The sequence below is a fragment of the Drosophila serrata genome, unplaced genomic scaffold (genome assembly GCF_035046125.1).
Source record: "Drosophila serrata isolate PLE 108 unplaced genomic scaffold, ASM3504612v1 contig_376, whole genome shotgun sequence".
NCBI classification, from domain to species: Eukaryota; Metazoa; Arthropoda; class Insecta; order Diptera; family Drosophilidae; genus Drosophila; species Drosophila serrata.
This window is the reverse complement of record NW_028257274.1, coordinates 1,040,060-1,054,958: the sequence shown is the minus strand read 5'-3', so window position 1 is coordinate 1,054,958 and position 14,899 is coordinate 1,040,060. Positions and strand designations below refer to the sequence as shown.

At 50.7% G+C, this 14,899-nt stretch overlaps 4 protein-coding genes across 4 annotated transcripts in view; 3 read left to right on the top strand and 1 right to left on the bottom strand.

Moving 5' to 3' along the window:
* The window catches only part of tok (tolloid-like protein 1 tolkin), a 31,764-nt gene extending 30,227 nt beyond the window's left edge, over nucleotides 1-1,537 (top strand). Inside the window, exons 12-14 of the mRNA XM_020961713.2 lie at nucleotides 1-181; nucleotides 242-495; nucleotides 576-1,537. Of these exons, the coding sequence (XP_020817372.2) occupies nucleotides 1-181; nucleotides 242-495; nucleotides 576-890 (750 nt within the window). The 3' untranslated portion in view covers nucleotides 891-1,537. The remainder of the gene's footprint in view (nucleotides 182-241; nucleotides 496-575) is intronic.
* Nucleotides 1,538-2,150: 613 nt separating this feature from the next.
* tld (tolloid) lies at nucleotides 2,151-5,998 on the top strand. Its single transcript, XM_020961497.2, has 6 exons — nucleotides 2,151-2,577; nucleotides 2,687-3,055; nucleotides 3,120-3,937; nucleotides 3,999-4,260; nucleotides 4,322-4,890; nucleotides 4,953-5,998. Exons 1-6 carry the CDS (start codon nucleotides 2,225-2,227, stop codon nucleotides 5,912-5,914), a joined length of 3,333 nt encoding a protein of 1,110 aa, XP_020817156.2. The 5' UTR covers nucleotides 2,151-2,224; the 3' UTR covers nucleotides 5,915-5,998.
* Nucleotides 5,999-6,425: 427 nt separating this feature from the next.
* On the top strand, nucleotides 6,426-13,100 carry asp (microtubule assembly factor abnormal spindle). Its single transcript, XM_020958696.2, has 6 exons — nucleotides 6,426-6,660; nucleotides 6,718-6,894; nucleotides 6,969-7,181; nucleotides 7,250-12,143; nucleotides 12,228-12,523; nucleotides 12,582-13,100. The coding sequence occupies exons 1-6, from the start codon at nucleotides 6,646-6,648 to the stop codon at nucleotides 12,858-12,860; spliced, it is 5,874 nt and encodes a 1,957-aa protein (XP_020814355.2). The 5' UTR covers nucleotides 6,426-6,645; the 3' UTR covers nucleotides 12,861-13,100.
* Nucleotides 13,101-13,110: 10 nt separating this feature from the next.
* Nucleotides 13,111-14,496, bottom strand: AstA (allatostatin A). The gene is made up of 2 exons (XM_086839532.1): nucleotides 14,039-14,496; nucleotides 13,111-13,981 (listed from the first exon to the last, which is right to left on the bottom strand). Exons 1-2 carry the CDS (start codon nucleotides 14,430-14,432, stop codon nucleotides 13,911-13,913), a joined length of 465 nt encoding a protein of 154 aa, XP_086695658.1. The 5' UTR covers nucleotides 14,433-14,496; the 3' UTR covers nucleotides 13,111-13,910.
* Nucleotides 14,497-14,899: the final 403 nt, after the last annotated feature.

Sequence of the window (14,899 nt, the reverse complement as noted above, 5' to 3'; positions counted from 1 at the left end):
GAATGCACCTATGACAATGTGGCTATATATGATGGCGAATCCGATTCCAGCTCCGTGCTTGGACGCTTCTGTGGTGACAAGATTCCCTTCCCCATATCCTCGACCACCAACCAGATGTACATGGTTCTCAAGACGGATAAAAACAAGCAGCTCAACGGATTTATGGCCATGCACTCGACCTGTAAGTAGGGGGGATGCCAGGTAATCCGATATGGAAGACACTGATTTGGTATCCTTGCAGCTTGTGGTGGTTTCTTGCGCGCCACCAGCAATGTGCAGCAGTTTTACTCTCATGCCCGCTTCGGTAACCAGGACTACGATGACAGCATGGATTGCGAGTGGACCATTGAGGCGCCACAGAATAGCAATGTGCAGCTTATATTCCTCACCTTTGACATCGAGAGCAGCGAGAATTGCACCTATGATTATGTGCAGGTGTTCTCGAATATGGAGGACACCAGTGGACCCATGTACGGGCAGTACTGTGGCAATGTGGTAGGTGTCTCCTCCAATTAGTTTGTAATCCAAACTCCAGGAAGGTCCTAATTAATGATATCTTCTTCAAATATTCACAGCTGCCCCAGGACATCATCTCAATGACCAACTCCCTTCTAGTTCGCTTCAAGACGGATGGCTCTGTGCCGATGAAGGGTTTCTCCGCCTCCTATGTGGCCGTGGATCCCTTCGAGAATAGCGACGAGGAGGATGTAGAGAACTCCTACAGCTCCGAGGTGATTACCCCATTCCCAGGTTCGCTCAAGAGCATGTACATCGAGGATACCGAGGAGGCGTATGAGTATGCCGATTTCAGTGGGAATCAGTTGGTCCTGAATGGACAATATCGGGGAAGATATAGTCTGCCGAATCGATACTACGCTGGCAATGCATAGATCGGCAGAGTTGGCTGAGACGCCGAGAACGCGCGTAAAATTCATGACAATATATTAAAAACGGAATTTATTTAACAGATTTAGGCATATCGTCGCGTACATAAAAGCAGATTTTCTCTCGCTCTTCCATGCACTCGAGGACATAATCAAGGAGCTCGATCCAATATTAGTTTTAGGCATTCGAAGTCTTGAATTCATATGCGGTGGCAATTACTTAGACCTATTGAATACATGTAATGTACTTTCGATTAGACTAGACTCTCCTCTAGACTCTGTAGCTAAATGTGCAATTTCCTTCTGCATTTCTGTAGCATTTCTTTCCCTCCCCTCGATTTCCAATCGACATACATATATATTTCTTGTGCCATATTCGATGGACCAGCGCATTTCGTATATTTCCGTTAAGCATTTTAGCATAAGTCGATGGGCGACAGCAAACCCATATCAAAGTCGAAACGGAAGCTAGGCTAGAGATACACAGAGATTACATATCCACACAGCTGGGAGTCCTTGCTCATGGGAATCCCTACACACACGCACACACATTATATGTACAACTCTCGGATATTTGACTCAACTTAATACGTAATTAAATCTATAAATATATACTATTAAAACTTGCATAGTAACTATGTTTTAAAACTGAAGTGCAAAGGCGAAAAGCGTTATTTCTGGGACTCCTGGGTTTTATGGCTCTGTTTCCACCTTGCCTGCTGGATGGCGAAGCGCCAGCGTGGCTCTTGAATAGCCTTAAGAGGCGGAATTACCACGAAATCTTTCGTTCATGCCGGGGGATTTATGATCGTTAATGACCTGCCCTAAAAGGTTCGTGAGCCCAACACCTGATCCTGGGCTGCCTGGCCGACGGCGAGTACGATGGCCACAGGTAGGCACATGCAGGCAGATGGAAACCTCAGTCGAAAAGGAGACAATGTCAAGGTGCAGGGATACCCAAATCAAAACCCATTGAATGCTAACAACAGGCAGACAATGGACACGGATCGCCGCCAACGAGGACCGTCTCCTTCCCTTTTTCCCGCGAGCGGACATGCCAGGGACAAGCGGACAGATTCGAGATTCTGTAGTTGCGATCGCGAGTTGCTGCCTGCAGCCGCTCCTCCTCGCTTCCTCTGCCCCGGGCCGGTGAGCCTCTTACCTGCCTCATCATCCGTGGAGCGCGCGCGCAAACCCTTGTCTCGCCTCGCCTCATCGGTATAATTCGGCAATCGCTGGCCTCTGGCTCTCAGTTAGAACTTTGAACTGGTCGAGGCAACTTCGAGGAACGAGCCCCCAGAAAGGAAAACGAAAAGAAGAATACCTGCGAGATCGAAAGAATGTGTCTGTGCCGCCTCTCCATGGAAACGAAAGCGAAATTTGTTGTGCTCACTGTGGCAGCAGCACTGGTGGCAATTTCCCACATGGATATGGTCCAAGGCAGGCGACTGAGTCAGCTGTCGGACAAGGAGGGTGATGGTGAATGTGACTTTGACTTCAAGGAGCAGCCAGAGGATTTCTATAGCATGCTGGATGCCACACAGGTGAGTGGAGGAGGCATTATCACGTGGCCAAGAGAGCAGGAGATTTTAAACATAACACCCAAACAGGTGCCGCAAAAGGAGATGAATGTTGTCAACCATCAGACGAAGCCAAAGCTTACCGAGCGCAGCCGAGTGAGACAATCTCTGGGGTAAGTCATCTCGCTCCCAAAAGGGATTAGCTATTCCCGCACAATAGCGCCCAATTAGTGGAGGCGTCCACTAGACTCCAGTCATACCAAAGCTCATAAGCCTTTTTAGTCCATCCTCCAGGAGACGCCGGAAACAACGGCTTCACAAGTCGCGTAGCAAAGGAAAGCTGAGATTTCCTCCACCACTGCTGTGGACAGATGCCGCCGTGGATATGCTACAGCCCAGTCACTCCCACTGGCCAGAGTTGGTACCAGAAAGGGAACCCATTCGAAAACGACGAGGTGTGACCGTGAGAAAAGATCGAACCTGGGACTATGGTGTCATTCCTTATGAGATCGATAGCATCTTTAGTGGTGCCCACAAGGCGCTCTTCAAGCAGGCCATGCGCCACTGGGAGAACTTCACCTGCATCAAGTTTGTGGAGCGGGATGCCAAGCTGCATGCCAACTATATATACTTTACGGTCAAGAATTGCGGGTGAGTTTAAGACAACTGCTTCCCATAATTATTTATTTAATAGTTTAAATCCCTTTCCCCTTAGTTGCTGCTCCTTTCTGGGCAAACATGGCAATGGTCGTCAGCCCATTTCCATAGGACGTAATTGCGAAAAGTTTGGCATTATTATTCACGAACTGGGCCACACCATTGGCTTCCATCATGAGCATGCCCGTGGAGATAGGGACAAACACATCATCATTAACAAGGCCAATATAATGAGAGGCCAGGAATACAACTTCGATGTCCTGTCCCCCGAGGAGGTGGATCTGCCCCTGCTACCCTACGACTACAACTCCATCATGCATTATGCCAAGAACTCGTTCTCCAAGAGCTCCTACCTGGACACCATCACGCCCATTGGAATACCGCAAGGCACCCATGTCGAGTTGGGACAACGAAGGCGTCTCAGTGAGGGCGACATTGTCCAGGCCAACTTGCTGTACAAGTGTGCCGCTTGCGGGCGAACTTATCAGCAGAACTCTGGCTTAATAGTGGGTCCTCACTTCCTGTATTCCGGCAATGGAGTGCTCAGTGAGTTCGAGGGAAGTGGTGATGCTGGCGAGGCAGGAGAGGATTCTGAATTTGATGCCTCGCTGACCAACTGCGAGTGGCGGATCACGGCCACAAACGGTGAGAAGGTCATCCTGCATCTGCAGCAGCTGCAGCTGATGAACTCCGAGGATTGCTCGCAGGATTACCTGGAGATCAGGGATGGGTATTGGCATCGCTCGCCGCTGGTGCGACGCCTCTGCGGCAATGTCAGTGGTGAGGTCATTCAGACCCAAACGAGCCGCATGCTCCTCAACTATGTAAACCGGAATGCAGCCAAAGGTTATCGAGGGTTCAAGGCGAGATTTGAGGGTGAGTTTGGTCTCTAGGAAAGCTTGCAGAGCTGGGTCTTATCCTCCCTTTTATTTCCCAGTTGTCTGCGGCGGCGATATTCTGCTAACCAGAGATCAGTCCATAGACTCACCCAACTATCCCATGGACTACATGCCTGACAAGGAGTGCGTGTGGCGCATCACTGCTCCGGAACACCATCAGGTGGCCCTGAAATTCCAAAGCTTCGAACTGGAGAAACGAGATGGTTGTGCCTACGATTTTGTAGAGATTCGAGATGGCAACAGCAGCGAGTCCAGGCTGATAGGACGCTTCTGTGGAGACAAGCTGCCGCCCAATATAAAGTGAGTCAATGATAGCCCAAAGAAGGAACTTTGCTAAGCTTTTCTCGTGCTCCCAAAATAGAACCCGCAGCCATCAGATGTACATCCGCTTCGTGTCCGATGGATCTGTGCAGAAGCTTGGCTTCTCCGCCGCTCTTATGCTTGATGTGGACGAGTGCCGGTTCATGGATCATGGCTGCCAGCACGTTTGCATCAATACTTTGGGTAGCTACCAGTGCGGCTGCCATGCCGGCTACGAACTCCAGGCCAATGGCAGGACCTGCGAGGATGCTTGCGGCGGTGTCGTTGATGCCACCAAGTCAAATGGTTCTTTGTACTCACCCTCGTATCCGGATATGTATCCCAATGCCAAGCAGTGTGTGTGGGAGGTGGTGGCTCCGCCAAATCACGCCGTCTTCCTGAACTTCACCCACTTTGACCTGGAGGGCACAAGGTTTCAGTACACCAAATGCAACTATGATTACCTCATCATCTACTCAAAGCTGAGAGACAATCGGCTGAAGAAGATCGGAATCTTTTGCGGTAACGATCTGCCGCCGGTGGTTAACTCGGAGCAGAGTGTCCTAAGGCTGGAGTTCCATTCGGATCGGACAGTGCAGAGGAGTGGCTTTGTGGCCCAGTTTGTGATAGGTAAGGGGAAAAACTGTGAAAGCTATACAATTCCCTGTATAATCTTCTGGTTTCTCCTTTAGATGCGGACGAGTGCTCGGTCAATAATGGTGGCTGCCAGCATAGATGTCGGAATACCTTCGGATCGTATCAGTGCAGCTGCCGTAACGGATATACGCTGGCCGATAATGGCCACAATTGCACGGAGACACGATGCAAGTTCGAGATCACAACCTCGTATGGAGTGTTGCAGAGCCCCAACTACCCTGAGGACTATCCGCGCAACATTTACTGCTATTGGCACTTCCAGACCGTCCTCGGTCACCGCATCCAGCTGACGTTTCACGACTTTGCCGTGGAGAACCACCAGGAGTGCATCTACGACTACGTGGCCATCTACGATGGTCGCTCGGAGAACAGCTCCACGCTGGGCATTTACTGTGGCGGTCGGGAGCCGTATGATGTGATTGCCTCCACCAATGAGATGTTCATGGTCTTGGCCTCGGATGCAGGACTGCAGCGGCGCGGCTTCAAGGCCACCTTTGTCTCCGAGTGCGGGGGCTATCTGCGGGCCACGAATCATTCACAGACTTTTTATTCACATCCGCGCTACGGCAGCAGGCCATACAAGCGGAACATGTATTGTGACTGGCGCATCCAGGCGGACCCTGAGAGCAGTGTTAAGATCCGCTTCCTGCACTTTGACATCGAGTACTCGGAGTCCTGCGACTTTGACTACCTGGAGGTCACTGAAGAGGGCTACTCTATGAATACCATTCACGGCCGCTTCTGCGGCAAGCGGAAGCCCCCCATTATAATCTCCAACTCGGACACGCTGCTGATACGCTTCCACACGGACGAAAGCAACTCGTTACGAGGCTTTGCCATTGCCTTCATGGCCGTCGATCCACCGGAGGACTCTGCAGGCGAAGACTTCGACGCTGTTACGCCGTTTCCGGGCTACCTCAAGAGCATGTACTCCTCGGAGACGGCCAGCGACAGCCTGTCCCGTGCTCACCTGCTGCCGCCGAGCAGACTGATGTGAGTGCATAGTGGTTGTATTATTCTGCTTTCTGTTTGTTGTTGAAATTTGTAAATAAATTGTGAATAAAGTCTCCCTTTTAAATAACTAGTTCTGCTTTTGAATTTAAATCGAGCGCCAATTCAATTGGCGGTTATTTTATGAAACTTATAATAGTTTACGGTCATATTGCACAGGCGGTATATTTTAGTATTTTTTGCAAGCGGTGTGGCAGCACTGACCTGGGATTTACATGCAGTTTTTCGATCTGGCAGCCTTATCCTGGCAGGCTCAACTTTCAAATTTTTGTATTTTATTGCTGAATTTGTGTCGCTCTGAGTAGAAAACTTTGTTTATACAGCGTAGGTAGCGTGTTAGGCCTTTGTACCTTAGGTTTTAACATTCAATTAAAGGCCGTAAAAGGTTGAAAAACGCAATAAGCCCAGAATCAAGTCTGATCTAGTGTGACCATTGGCAGGGGACCTTGTCCACTTTCTTAGGCGTTTCCGGGTTCTAGGCAGAAAAGGCTGCGAGCACACTAGATACCAGCCTTAGCGCCAATGCTCAAAACATCAGCGTCGTTTTCAGTTTGAAACTGTTTTTCTTGTAGCGTCACTATAATTTAGTCTGTGTTACTCGTTAATTGTGCTAAGTGTTTAGTTAGTCGTTGTGTTAATGGCACGCGGGAGTTGCTAAGTTCATAGCCGTGCTAATTAAGTGTCAGTTTGTTATCTATTTTTGTGCCAGCAGCCGAGATGAGCGCATTCGAGGTTAGAGCGTCCTCCGTGGACTCCATAATGGTTCCCTAACATCTTGGATACTTGCAGATCACAGTGACGCCGTCGCGTCAGAAGCAGAAGAAGCGCATAGAGGGACGCGAGCCCGCCGTGGTGGTCATGGCTCCGTTCTCGGCCAAGGCAATTGTGCAGTTCGAGGACGTGCCCGTAACCAAGACGGCCCGGCGCCAGGTGCGCGTCATCAACCCCAGCGACGACGACATTGAGGTTAGTGTGTCGCGATAGGGATCAGCGGCTCCGCTGCCTGGCAACTGGTATTTGATCAATGATTTCCCATGCAGGTCAAGGTGACGAATGCCATTCCCGAGGAGCACAACCTGAGCCTCGAATGGCGGGCGCACACTGTGCCTGCGCGCGACGAGGTGGTCATGGAACTGGTCTGGAGTCCCCAGCTGGAGGTGGCCTGCAAGGAGACGTTGCATCTGATAGACAACCGCAATTTTCGCAAGGAGGTGATGATCATACTCAAGAGCAGGAGCAACCAGCCGGTCAAGGTGAGTCTCTGGCCCTGCATTTCCCACCCCACTAAATTCACCCTGATTTTTTTTTTGTCTACCTGAAGAACACGCGCAAATTTCCTACCGTGGGCAAAACCCTGCAGCTGAAGTCGCCGACGAGCGGCGCTAAGAAGAGCATTGTCTCAGCGGTGGTACAGCAAAAGAAGCGCCTGTCCACGGCGGCAACGGCGACGACAGCGCCTTCGTTGAAGCCGACATGGCGACCATCTGTTGCTGCTCGTCCTGCTGCCCGCCCGCCGACCCGTGCTCCTGCTCCCGCACCAGCTCCGCTCACAGAGAAGAATGTGTACAAGCAGGAGCCAGTCTATATATCGCCACAGCCGCGCAGCCTCAAGGAGAACCTGAGTCCCATGACGCCAGGAAATCTTCTAGATGTGATCGATAATCTGCGCTTCACACCGCTCACCGAGACCAGGGGCAAGGATCCGGCTAGCATAATGCCGGACAACCTTGCTGCATGGCCCACTCCCGATCTTAGGGGAGGTAAGAGCAAGCCAATTGTAAACGACATGCGACCGCGACGCATTACGCCCGACGATCTGGAGGATCAGACACCCACAAACAAGACCTTTGATATTCGGCATTCGGAGACCATAAATCTTTCCGTAGACACTTTGGACTGCTCCCGTTCCGAGATGGTTCTGCAGACTACCACGACCATTCACCATGCCACACACACCAGGGCTTTGGAATGCATTCGTGAGGAGGAGGGCTCCAGTCCGCCGAGGATGCAGACCAAGGGCAGGGCACCCGATCTGAAGAGAGATATCCAACTTGTAGGCTCCCCGCTGCGAAAGTATTCAGAGTCTATGAAGGATCTGTCACTGGGATCGACCCAGGCGAAGTTTGCCATTCAGGGCTCTATGCCGAATCTCAACGAGATGAAGATCCGTTCGATTGAACAGAACCGCTACTACCAGGACCAGCAAGTTCAGTTGGAAACGCAGAAGGGCCTGATTAGCTCATCCAGCAGCGAGACGAGTCTGGTGGGCCAGCAGGATGTGCTTTTCAACCAAAACGAAATCCTCGCCCAGTCGAGTCGCTTCAATCTGCACGAACTGGGCCGTAAGTCACGCAGGGGAAGTCCGGTGAAGCAGTCAAATCCCCACAAGCGCCGCTCGCACGAACTAAGTTTCTCCGATTCGCCCAGCAATGAATCACTGCATCGCCAGGACACAATGCCTCTCTCCCCGCCCAAGAAGCAGCGCGTGGAGGACACCAGCCTGCTAAAGGGTGCAGCGCCAGCCAATGCCTCTGCCCGAAGCTCTGGAGCTCACGCCTGGACTCACACGCAGCCCAAAAAGTTCAAGCTGGCCACCACGTTGGCCCTGATGAAGAAAACAACCACGCCGCGGAAGGTGAGAGACACTAGCGGAGTCCAGGCTTCTGTCAAGCTGTACGATTCTGAACTATACATGCAGACGTACATAAACCCGGATCCGTTTGCGGCCACCACCACAGCGGATCCCTTCCTGGCGTCCACAATGTATCTGGATGAGCAGGCGGTGGAGCGTCACCAGGCGGACTTCAAGAAATGGCTCAACGCCCTGGTATCTATACCCGCCGATTTGGATGCGGATTCCGACAGCAAGATAGACGTGGGCAGGCTCTTTAACGAGGTACGAAACAAGGAGCTGGTTGTGGCGCCCACCAAGGAGGAGCAGTCTATGAACTATCTCACCAAATACCGCCTGGAGACATTGCGGCGGGCAGCCGTAGAGCTGTTCTTCAGCGAGCAGATGCGCCTGCCCTGCTCCAAGGTGGCCGTGTATGTGAACAAGCAGGCGCTGCGCATCCGCAGCGACCGGAACCTGCACCTGGACGTGGTCATGCAGCGTACCATCCTGGAGTTGCTGCTCTGCTTCAATCCGCTTTGGCTGCGCCTTGGACTGGAAGTGGTCTTCGGAGAGAAGATCCAAATGCAGTCCAACAGGGACATTGTGGGCCTCAGCACCTTTATCCTTAATCGCTTGTTCCGGAACAAGTTCGAGGAGCAGAGGTACAGCAAGGCCTACACCCTCACCGAGGAGTACGCGGAGACCATCAAGAAGCACACCCTGCAGAAGATCCTGTTCCTGCTACTATTCCTTGACCAGGCCAAACAGAAGCGCATTGTCAAGCACAATCCCTGCTTGTTCGTAAAGAAGTCGCCGCACAAGGAGACCAGGGACATCCTCCTGCGCTTCTCCTCGGAGCTGCTGGCCAACATTGGCGACATCACCCGGGAGCTGCGACGCCTGGGATATGTGCTCCAACACCGTCAAACCTTCCTAGACGAGTTCGATTACGCCTTCAACAACCTGGCCGTGGACCTGAGGGATGGAGTAAGGCTGACCCGTGTTATGGAGGTTATTCTCCTGCGCGACGATCTCACCCGTCAGTTAAGAGTGCCCGCTATTTCACGTCTCCAGCGCATCTTCAACGTCAAGCTGGCTCTGGGTGCCCTGGGGGAGGCCAACTTCCAACTGGGCGGTGACATCAACGCCCCGGACATCGTAGACGGGCATCGCGAGAAGACGCTCTCCCTGCTCTGGCAGATCATCTACAAGTTCCGTTCGCCCAAGTTCCATGCTGCCGCCGCGGTGCTCCAAAAGTGGTGGCGGCAACGCTGGCTGAGTGTGATTATCCAGAGGCGCATACGCCACAAAGAGCTGATGCGGCGTCACCGAGCGGCTACAAAAATCCAGGCAGTCTTCAGAGGTCACCAGATGCGGAAATATGCCAAGTTATTCAAGGCGGAGCGAATCCAGGCAGCCATCGTCCTACAGAAGTTCACACGTCGCTTCCTGGCCCAGAAGCAACTCTATCACACCTACCACAGCATTGTCACCATCCAGCGCTGGTGGCGGGCCCAACAGCTTGGTAGGCAGTGCCGTCAGAAATACTTGGAACTCCGGCAAGCGGTCATCTTCCTGCAGCGCATCTGGCGGCGTCGTCTCTTCGCCGAGAAGCTACTGGCAGCGGCGGCCACAGCACGTCTCCAACGATCCCAAAAACAACAGGCAGCCGCCAGTTATATCCAGATGCAGTGGCGCAGCTATCGTCTAGGTAAGCTTCAACGGCAGGAGTACCTGCGTCAGAGACAGCTCATTGTCTTGGTTCAGCAGAGGATACGGGCCAAGTGGTGCATGCAGAAGCAGCGAACGGAGTTCCTGCGACTCCGAAAGTCAGTTCTCAACATTCAGCACCGCCGGCGAGCTCAGCTTTTAATGCGGAAGCAAAGGGCTGACTACCTTTCACTCCGCTCCAGTGTTCTTAAGATCCAGGCTCATAGGAGGGCCACGATCAAGATGAGAATTGATTGGCGTAACTACCAGGCCACAAGGAAGAGTGTTCTTTGGGTGCAACAGCATCTGAGGGCCACCTGGAAAATGCGTGAGGAAAGAGCAAAGTATACAAAGCTTCGTCAGGCCACAGTTCTCATTCAGAGAAGGTATCGTATGCACCAAGATATGATCAATGATCGCAATGCCTACCTCAAGGTGCGTCAGTGCATCATCAATGTCCAGCGCCGCTGGCGAGCCACTTTGCAGATGCGACGCCAGAAGGAAATCTACAAAAAGCTGCAATTCTCTGCCAGATGCGTACAGACCCAGTACCGGGCCAAGCGCCAAATGCAGAAGCAACGCTGTGAGTATCTGCAACTGAGGAGGGCAGCTTTGGTGATCCAACAACGGCGAAGAGCTATGCTCCAGATGCGAAAACAGCGTCATCAATACCTGCGATTACGCGAGGTAACCATCAATGTGCAGCGACGATTCCATGCCCATAAGGCCATGAGATTTCTGCGGGCCAAGTATCGAGGCACTCAGGCCGCCGTAAGCTGTATCCAGATGCACTGGCGTGGTCATCTCTTGAGAAAGCATCAACGAAGTGGTTTCCTGGAGCTTCGCCAGGCAGCCATCACACTGCAGCGAAGATACCGAGCTCGCCAGGCCATGAAGAAGCAGATGAAGAGCTACGTTCAGCTCAAGAAGGCAGCTATTAATATTCAAACTCGCTATCGAGCCAAGCTGGAGATGCGAAAGCAGCAGTCCCTGTATCAACACCAAAGGAATGCCATCATCAAGATCCAACAGAGATATCGAGGCAAGCTGGAAATGAAGAAGCAGATGAGACAATATCAGAGGCAGCGTCAGGCTGCCATTAGCCTCCAGCGTTGGTGGCGCGGGTTGCGCGAAATGCGGATACTAAGAAATGGCTACCGGCGAGCGCGTACCAGTTCCATAAGTATCCAACGCAAGTGGCGGGCCACAGTACAAGCTCGTCTTCAGAGAAAGATATTCCTGGACACCATCCGCAAGGTTCGACTTCTGCAGCAGTTCATCCGAGCCACTCTGCTGATGCGACAACAGCGCAAGGACTTCGAGATGACGCGAAATGCAGCTGTGGTCCTCCAGCGTCGGTTCCGTGCCCGTCAAGCCATGCTGAAAGCTCGACAAGACTATCAGCTGGTAAAATCATCTGCTATTCTCGTGCAGCGTAGGTTCCGTGCCAATTGCAGCATGAAGCGCTCACGCCAAGAGTTTATCCAGCTGCGCCATGTGACCATCCATCTGCAGCAAAAGTTCCGCGGCAAGCAGATGATGCTGGAGCAACGAGAGCATTTCCTTCTACTGCGAAAGACGATTCCGGACTTCCAGGCCCACGTCCGGGGCTACATGGCCCGCAAACGTTTCCAGGCGCTGATGACGCCCGAGATGAAGGAACTGATTCGCCAAAAGCGAGCCGCCAAGGTAATACAGCGCTATTGGCGTGGCTATATTACACGAAGGCGCCAGCGGCATCAGGGACTTTTGGCCATTAGAAAACGTCTTGCCCAGTTGCGGCAGGAGGCCAAGACGACGAACTCGGTGCGCTGCAAGCTCCAGGAGGCTGTGCGACTCTTAAGGGGACGCTTCATAGCCTCGGATGCCTTGGCTGTGCTCAAACGGCTGGGTGAGTACCCCTCTCAAATCCAGATCCTGCTCCTGGCATTAGCTGGCTTTACTTAATCCATAATCCTTTTTTAATCCCCTCCAGATGAACTCTCGCGCACAGTACCGCATCTGCTGATGGGTTGCTCCGAGTTTATGTCCACTTTCTGCTATGGAATCATGGCCCAGGCCATCCGCTCAGAGGTGGATAAGCAGTTGATCGAGCGCTGCAGCCGCATTATCCTCAATCTGGCCCGCTATAACACTGCGAACACGTTCCAGGAAGGCGGTCTGGTCACTATCGCACAGATGCTGTTGCGGTGGTGCGACAAGGACAGTGAAATCTTCAACACGCTGTGCACACTTATCTGGGTCTTTGCCCACTGTCCCAAGAAGCGAAGGGTAAACTAAGAGACCTTTAACCTCAAATTTCAATTAAATCATTCATAATCCCTCACAGATCATCCACGACTTTATGACCACCACAGAGGCCATTTACATGGTTCGCGAGACAAAGAAGCTGGTGGTCCGTAAGGAGAAGATGAAGCAGAACGCCCGGAAGCCCGCAATCGTTCCGATGGGACGCTATGAGACAAACAAAGCACCGGTCTTCACAAAGAGCGCCTTGCCCAGCCTGGAGCCGGACTTTGGCATCATTCGGTTCAGTCCCTACACCTTCGTCTCGTCTGTCTTCGCCTTCGACACCATACTGTGTAAGCTGCAAGTAGACATGTTTTAGTTCTTAATATTGCTCGTTTGAAACGTTTCCATGTTGTGGTTTGTCCCTTTATTATAAGCAAAATTGTTACCCTCCGATTTAGTTTTAAGGAAACAACTGAACGCATATTAGTCAAGTTAGGAGGACCATCACCATGTAGGATATACATATATATAAGCTGATTTTGTAACTGCTAGCCAAACTATGTTTATTGTTTTTTATGAAAAGATCACGAAATAAATACAACTAAGAATCGAGAAACACTGGATTGTTTGCTTGCACAGTTTGGCTGCGCCAATGTTTATTCGGGTAAGGTATATGCATCATGTATTCACAAAACAATTACATAGTCGTAATTACATATAGTTAAATTATTAATCACTTTGTTTAAACATCAATATTAGCATGCAGTAGTTTACCCAATATTCATGCTCCTCCGCAACGAATGCCACTCGTGTCCGGTCCGTTGCTCCTTCTTCCGAGAGAGAGTGCCCCAAGTATACAGTATATATATATATATATATATAGGTATATATGTATATCCGTGTGTGTATATTAATTAATGCCCCTTTAAAATGTACATACATATAGGTAAATTGGATTGAATATGCATAAGTAATATATTCGCGATGTTCGCATAACATTATATGTATTTCTTCCACGTTCTGTCTTTTATTTCGTCTCGATTTTGTTCTCTCTTCTCTTTTTTTGTTGATTTTTTTGCAATTTTATATTGCGATTTAAACTAAAACGTTGCTGCTTTGAGTTAAAAACTAAAAATAAATACATTTGCCTCTAGCGATTTATTAATATTATAAACATTTCGGGGGGAGAAAGTGCGTGCAAAGAATTCAGTGGGCTCCAAGGACATCTAGATTTGGCTTCTGAATGTGATTTAATTTTCGGGAAGTTTAGCAAGGATCTGAGAGAGCTTTGCCGCAAGTACTTTTTCGATAATTGTTAGGTAGTTAAGATAGATTGATTGGGTAACCTCCCAGCCGAGTGGCGCACGGCTGGATTTTGAAAAGTGCGCCAACCCGGGGAAGGCCCACTCCTTTGTTGGGAGACGACTTAACGTCGTCCCAGACCAAAGTTGAAGGGTTGCGGACGCGTCGTTCGCTTGTTCTGCCGGCCAGGTCGCACTGCAATCCAGGATATTAAGATACCTCTGTAAATTTCTGGTAAGATAGACAACTTACCCCTGCTCTCGGCTCCCAAGTAGTTCGCTGGCAGCACCCTGTAGTCGATCTCATTATCCTGCTCGTAGTCGTAGTCGCTGCGCTTGCCCAGGCCAAAGGAGTAGGGACGAGAGCGCTTGCCCAGCCCAAAGTTGTAGACCGGAAGCCGTTTCATGCCAGGTCCGCCATTCGTGTACATATAGGCCCGACGCCCGAGACCAAAGGCATATCGCTCCACACGCTTATCTATGTTGTCGCCGCCATTATCGGCCATCTCATCGGCGGCCAGAAGGACATCGGCATCGTTGTCGCTGGCGATCGGACTACGCTGATCCTGGCCAATGACCGGGGAGCAGGCAATATAGCCGACACAGCACACGGCCAGCAGCAGGAGGTGGGCGTGAAGGGAGTTCATTGTGAATGCTGGGCAAGGACTGGTGATGCTGTTGCTCCTGCTGCCGCAATTGCTGCAAAAAGTAAGCGGAGACAAAGTGAGAGCAGGTGACGGCTAGAATTTTAAGCACTTGGCCTCCAATTCGCCGTGTGTGAAAAGCGTTGCATACTTTGCGGCAGACGGATGTCGCCCACTCGCCATGTTTGCATAGGTTTTGTGGTGTTAGGGTGGCACATCATTTGTTTAAAACAAGAATTTCTTGAGTCAAATTATAATGTATGTCGCTTAAATAATTTTTCTTAAATTATTTACTTAAGCTAAGCTGGTATATTTCAAACAATTATAGGATTGAATCGGAAATGCATCATAACTAAGCTTTAAATATTCGTAGTCTTTGTATTAATATTTATCTCTGTTTTTATATGACAATTTATTCGAAAAATCAAAGTTTAAAAAGATCATAACATAGACAAAAATGCATTAATTTT

Bases quoted from the DNA above. Each gene is read 5' to 3' on its own strand.
- tld (XM_020961497.2), top strand. From the start codon at position 2,225: ATGTGTCTGTGCCGCCTCTCCATGGAAACGAAAGCGAAATTTGTTGTG. The intron at 2,578-2,686 runs GTAAGTCATCTC...AAGCCTTTTTAG, and splicing joins CGAGTGAGACAATCTCTGGG to TCCATCCTCCAGGAGACGCC. The intron at 3,938-3,998 runs GTGAGTTTGGTC...TTTATTTCCCAG, and splicing joins GTTCAAGGCGAGATTTGAGG to TTGTCTGCGGCGGCGATATT.
- AstA (XM_086839532.1), bottom strand. From the start codon at position 14,432: ATGAACTCCCTTCACGCCCACCTCCTGCTGCTGGCCGTGTGCTGTGTC. The intron at 13,982-14,038 runs GTAAGTTGTCTA...CCTGGATTGCAG, and splicing joins CTTGGGAGCCGAGAGCAGGG to TGCGACCTGGCCGGCAGAAC.
- asp (XM_020958696.2), top strand. The intron at 7,182-7,249 runs GTGAGTCTCTGG...GTCTACCTGAAG, and splicing joins GGAGCAACCAGCCGGTCAAG to AACACGCGCAAATTTCCTAC. The intron at 12,524-12,581 runs GTAAACTAAGAG...AATCCCTCACAG, and splicing joins ACTGTCCCAAGAAGCGAAGG to ATCATCCACGACTTTATGAC.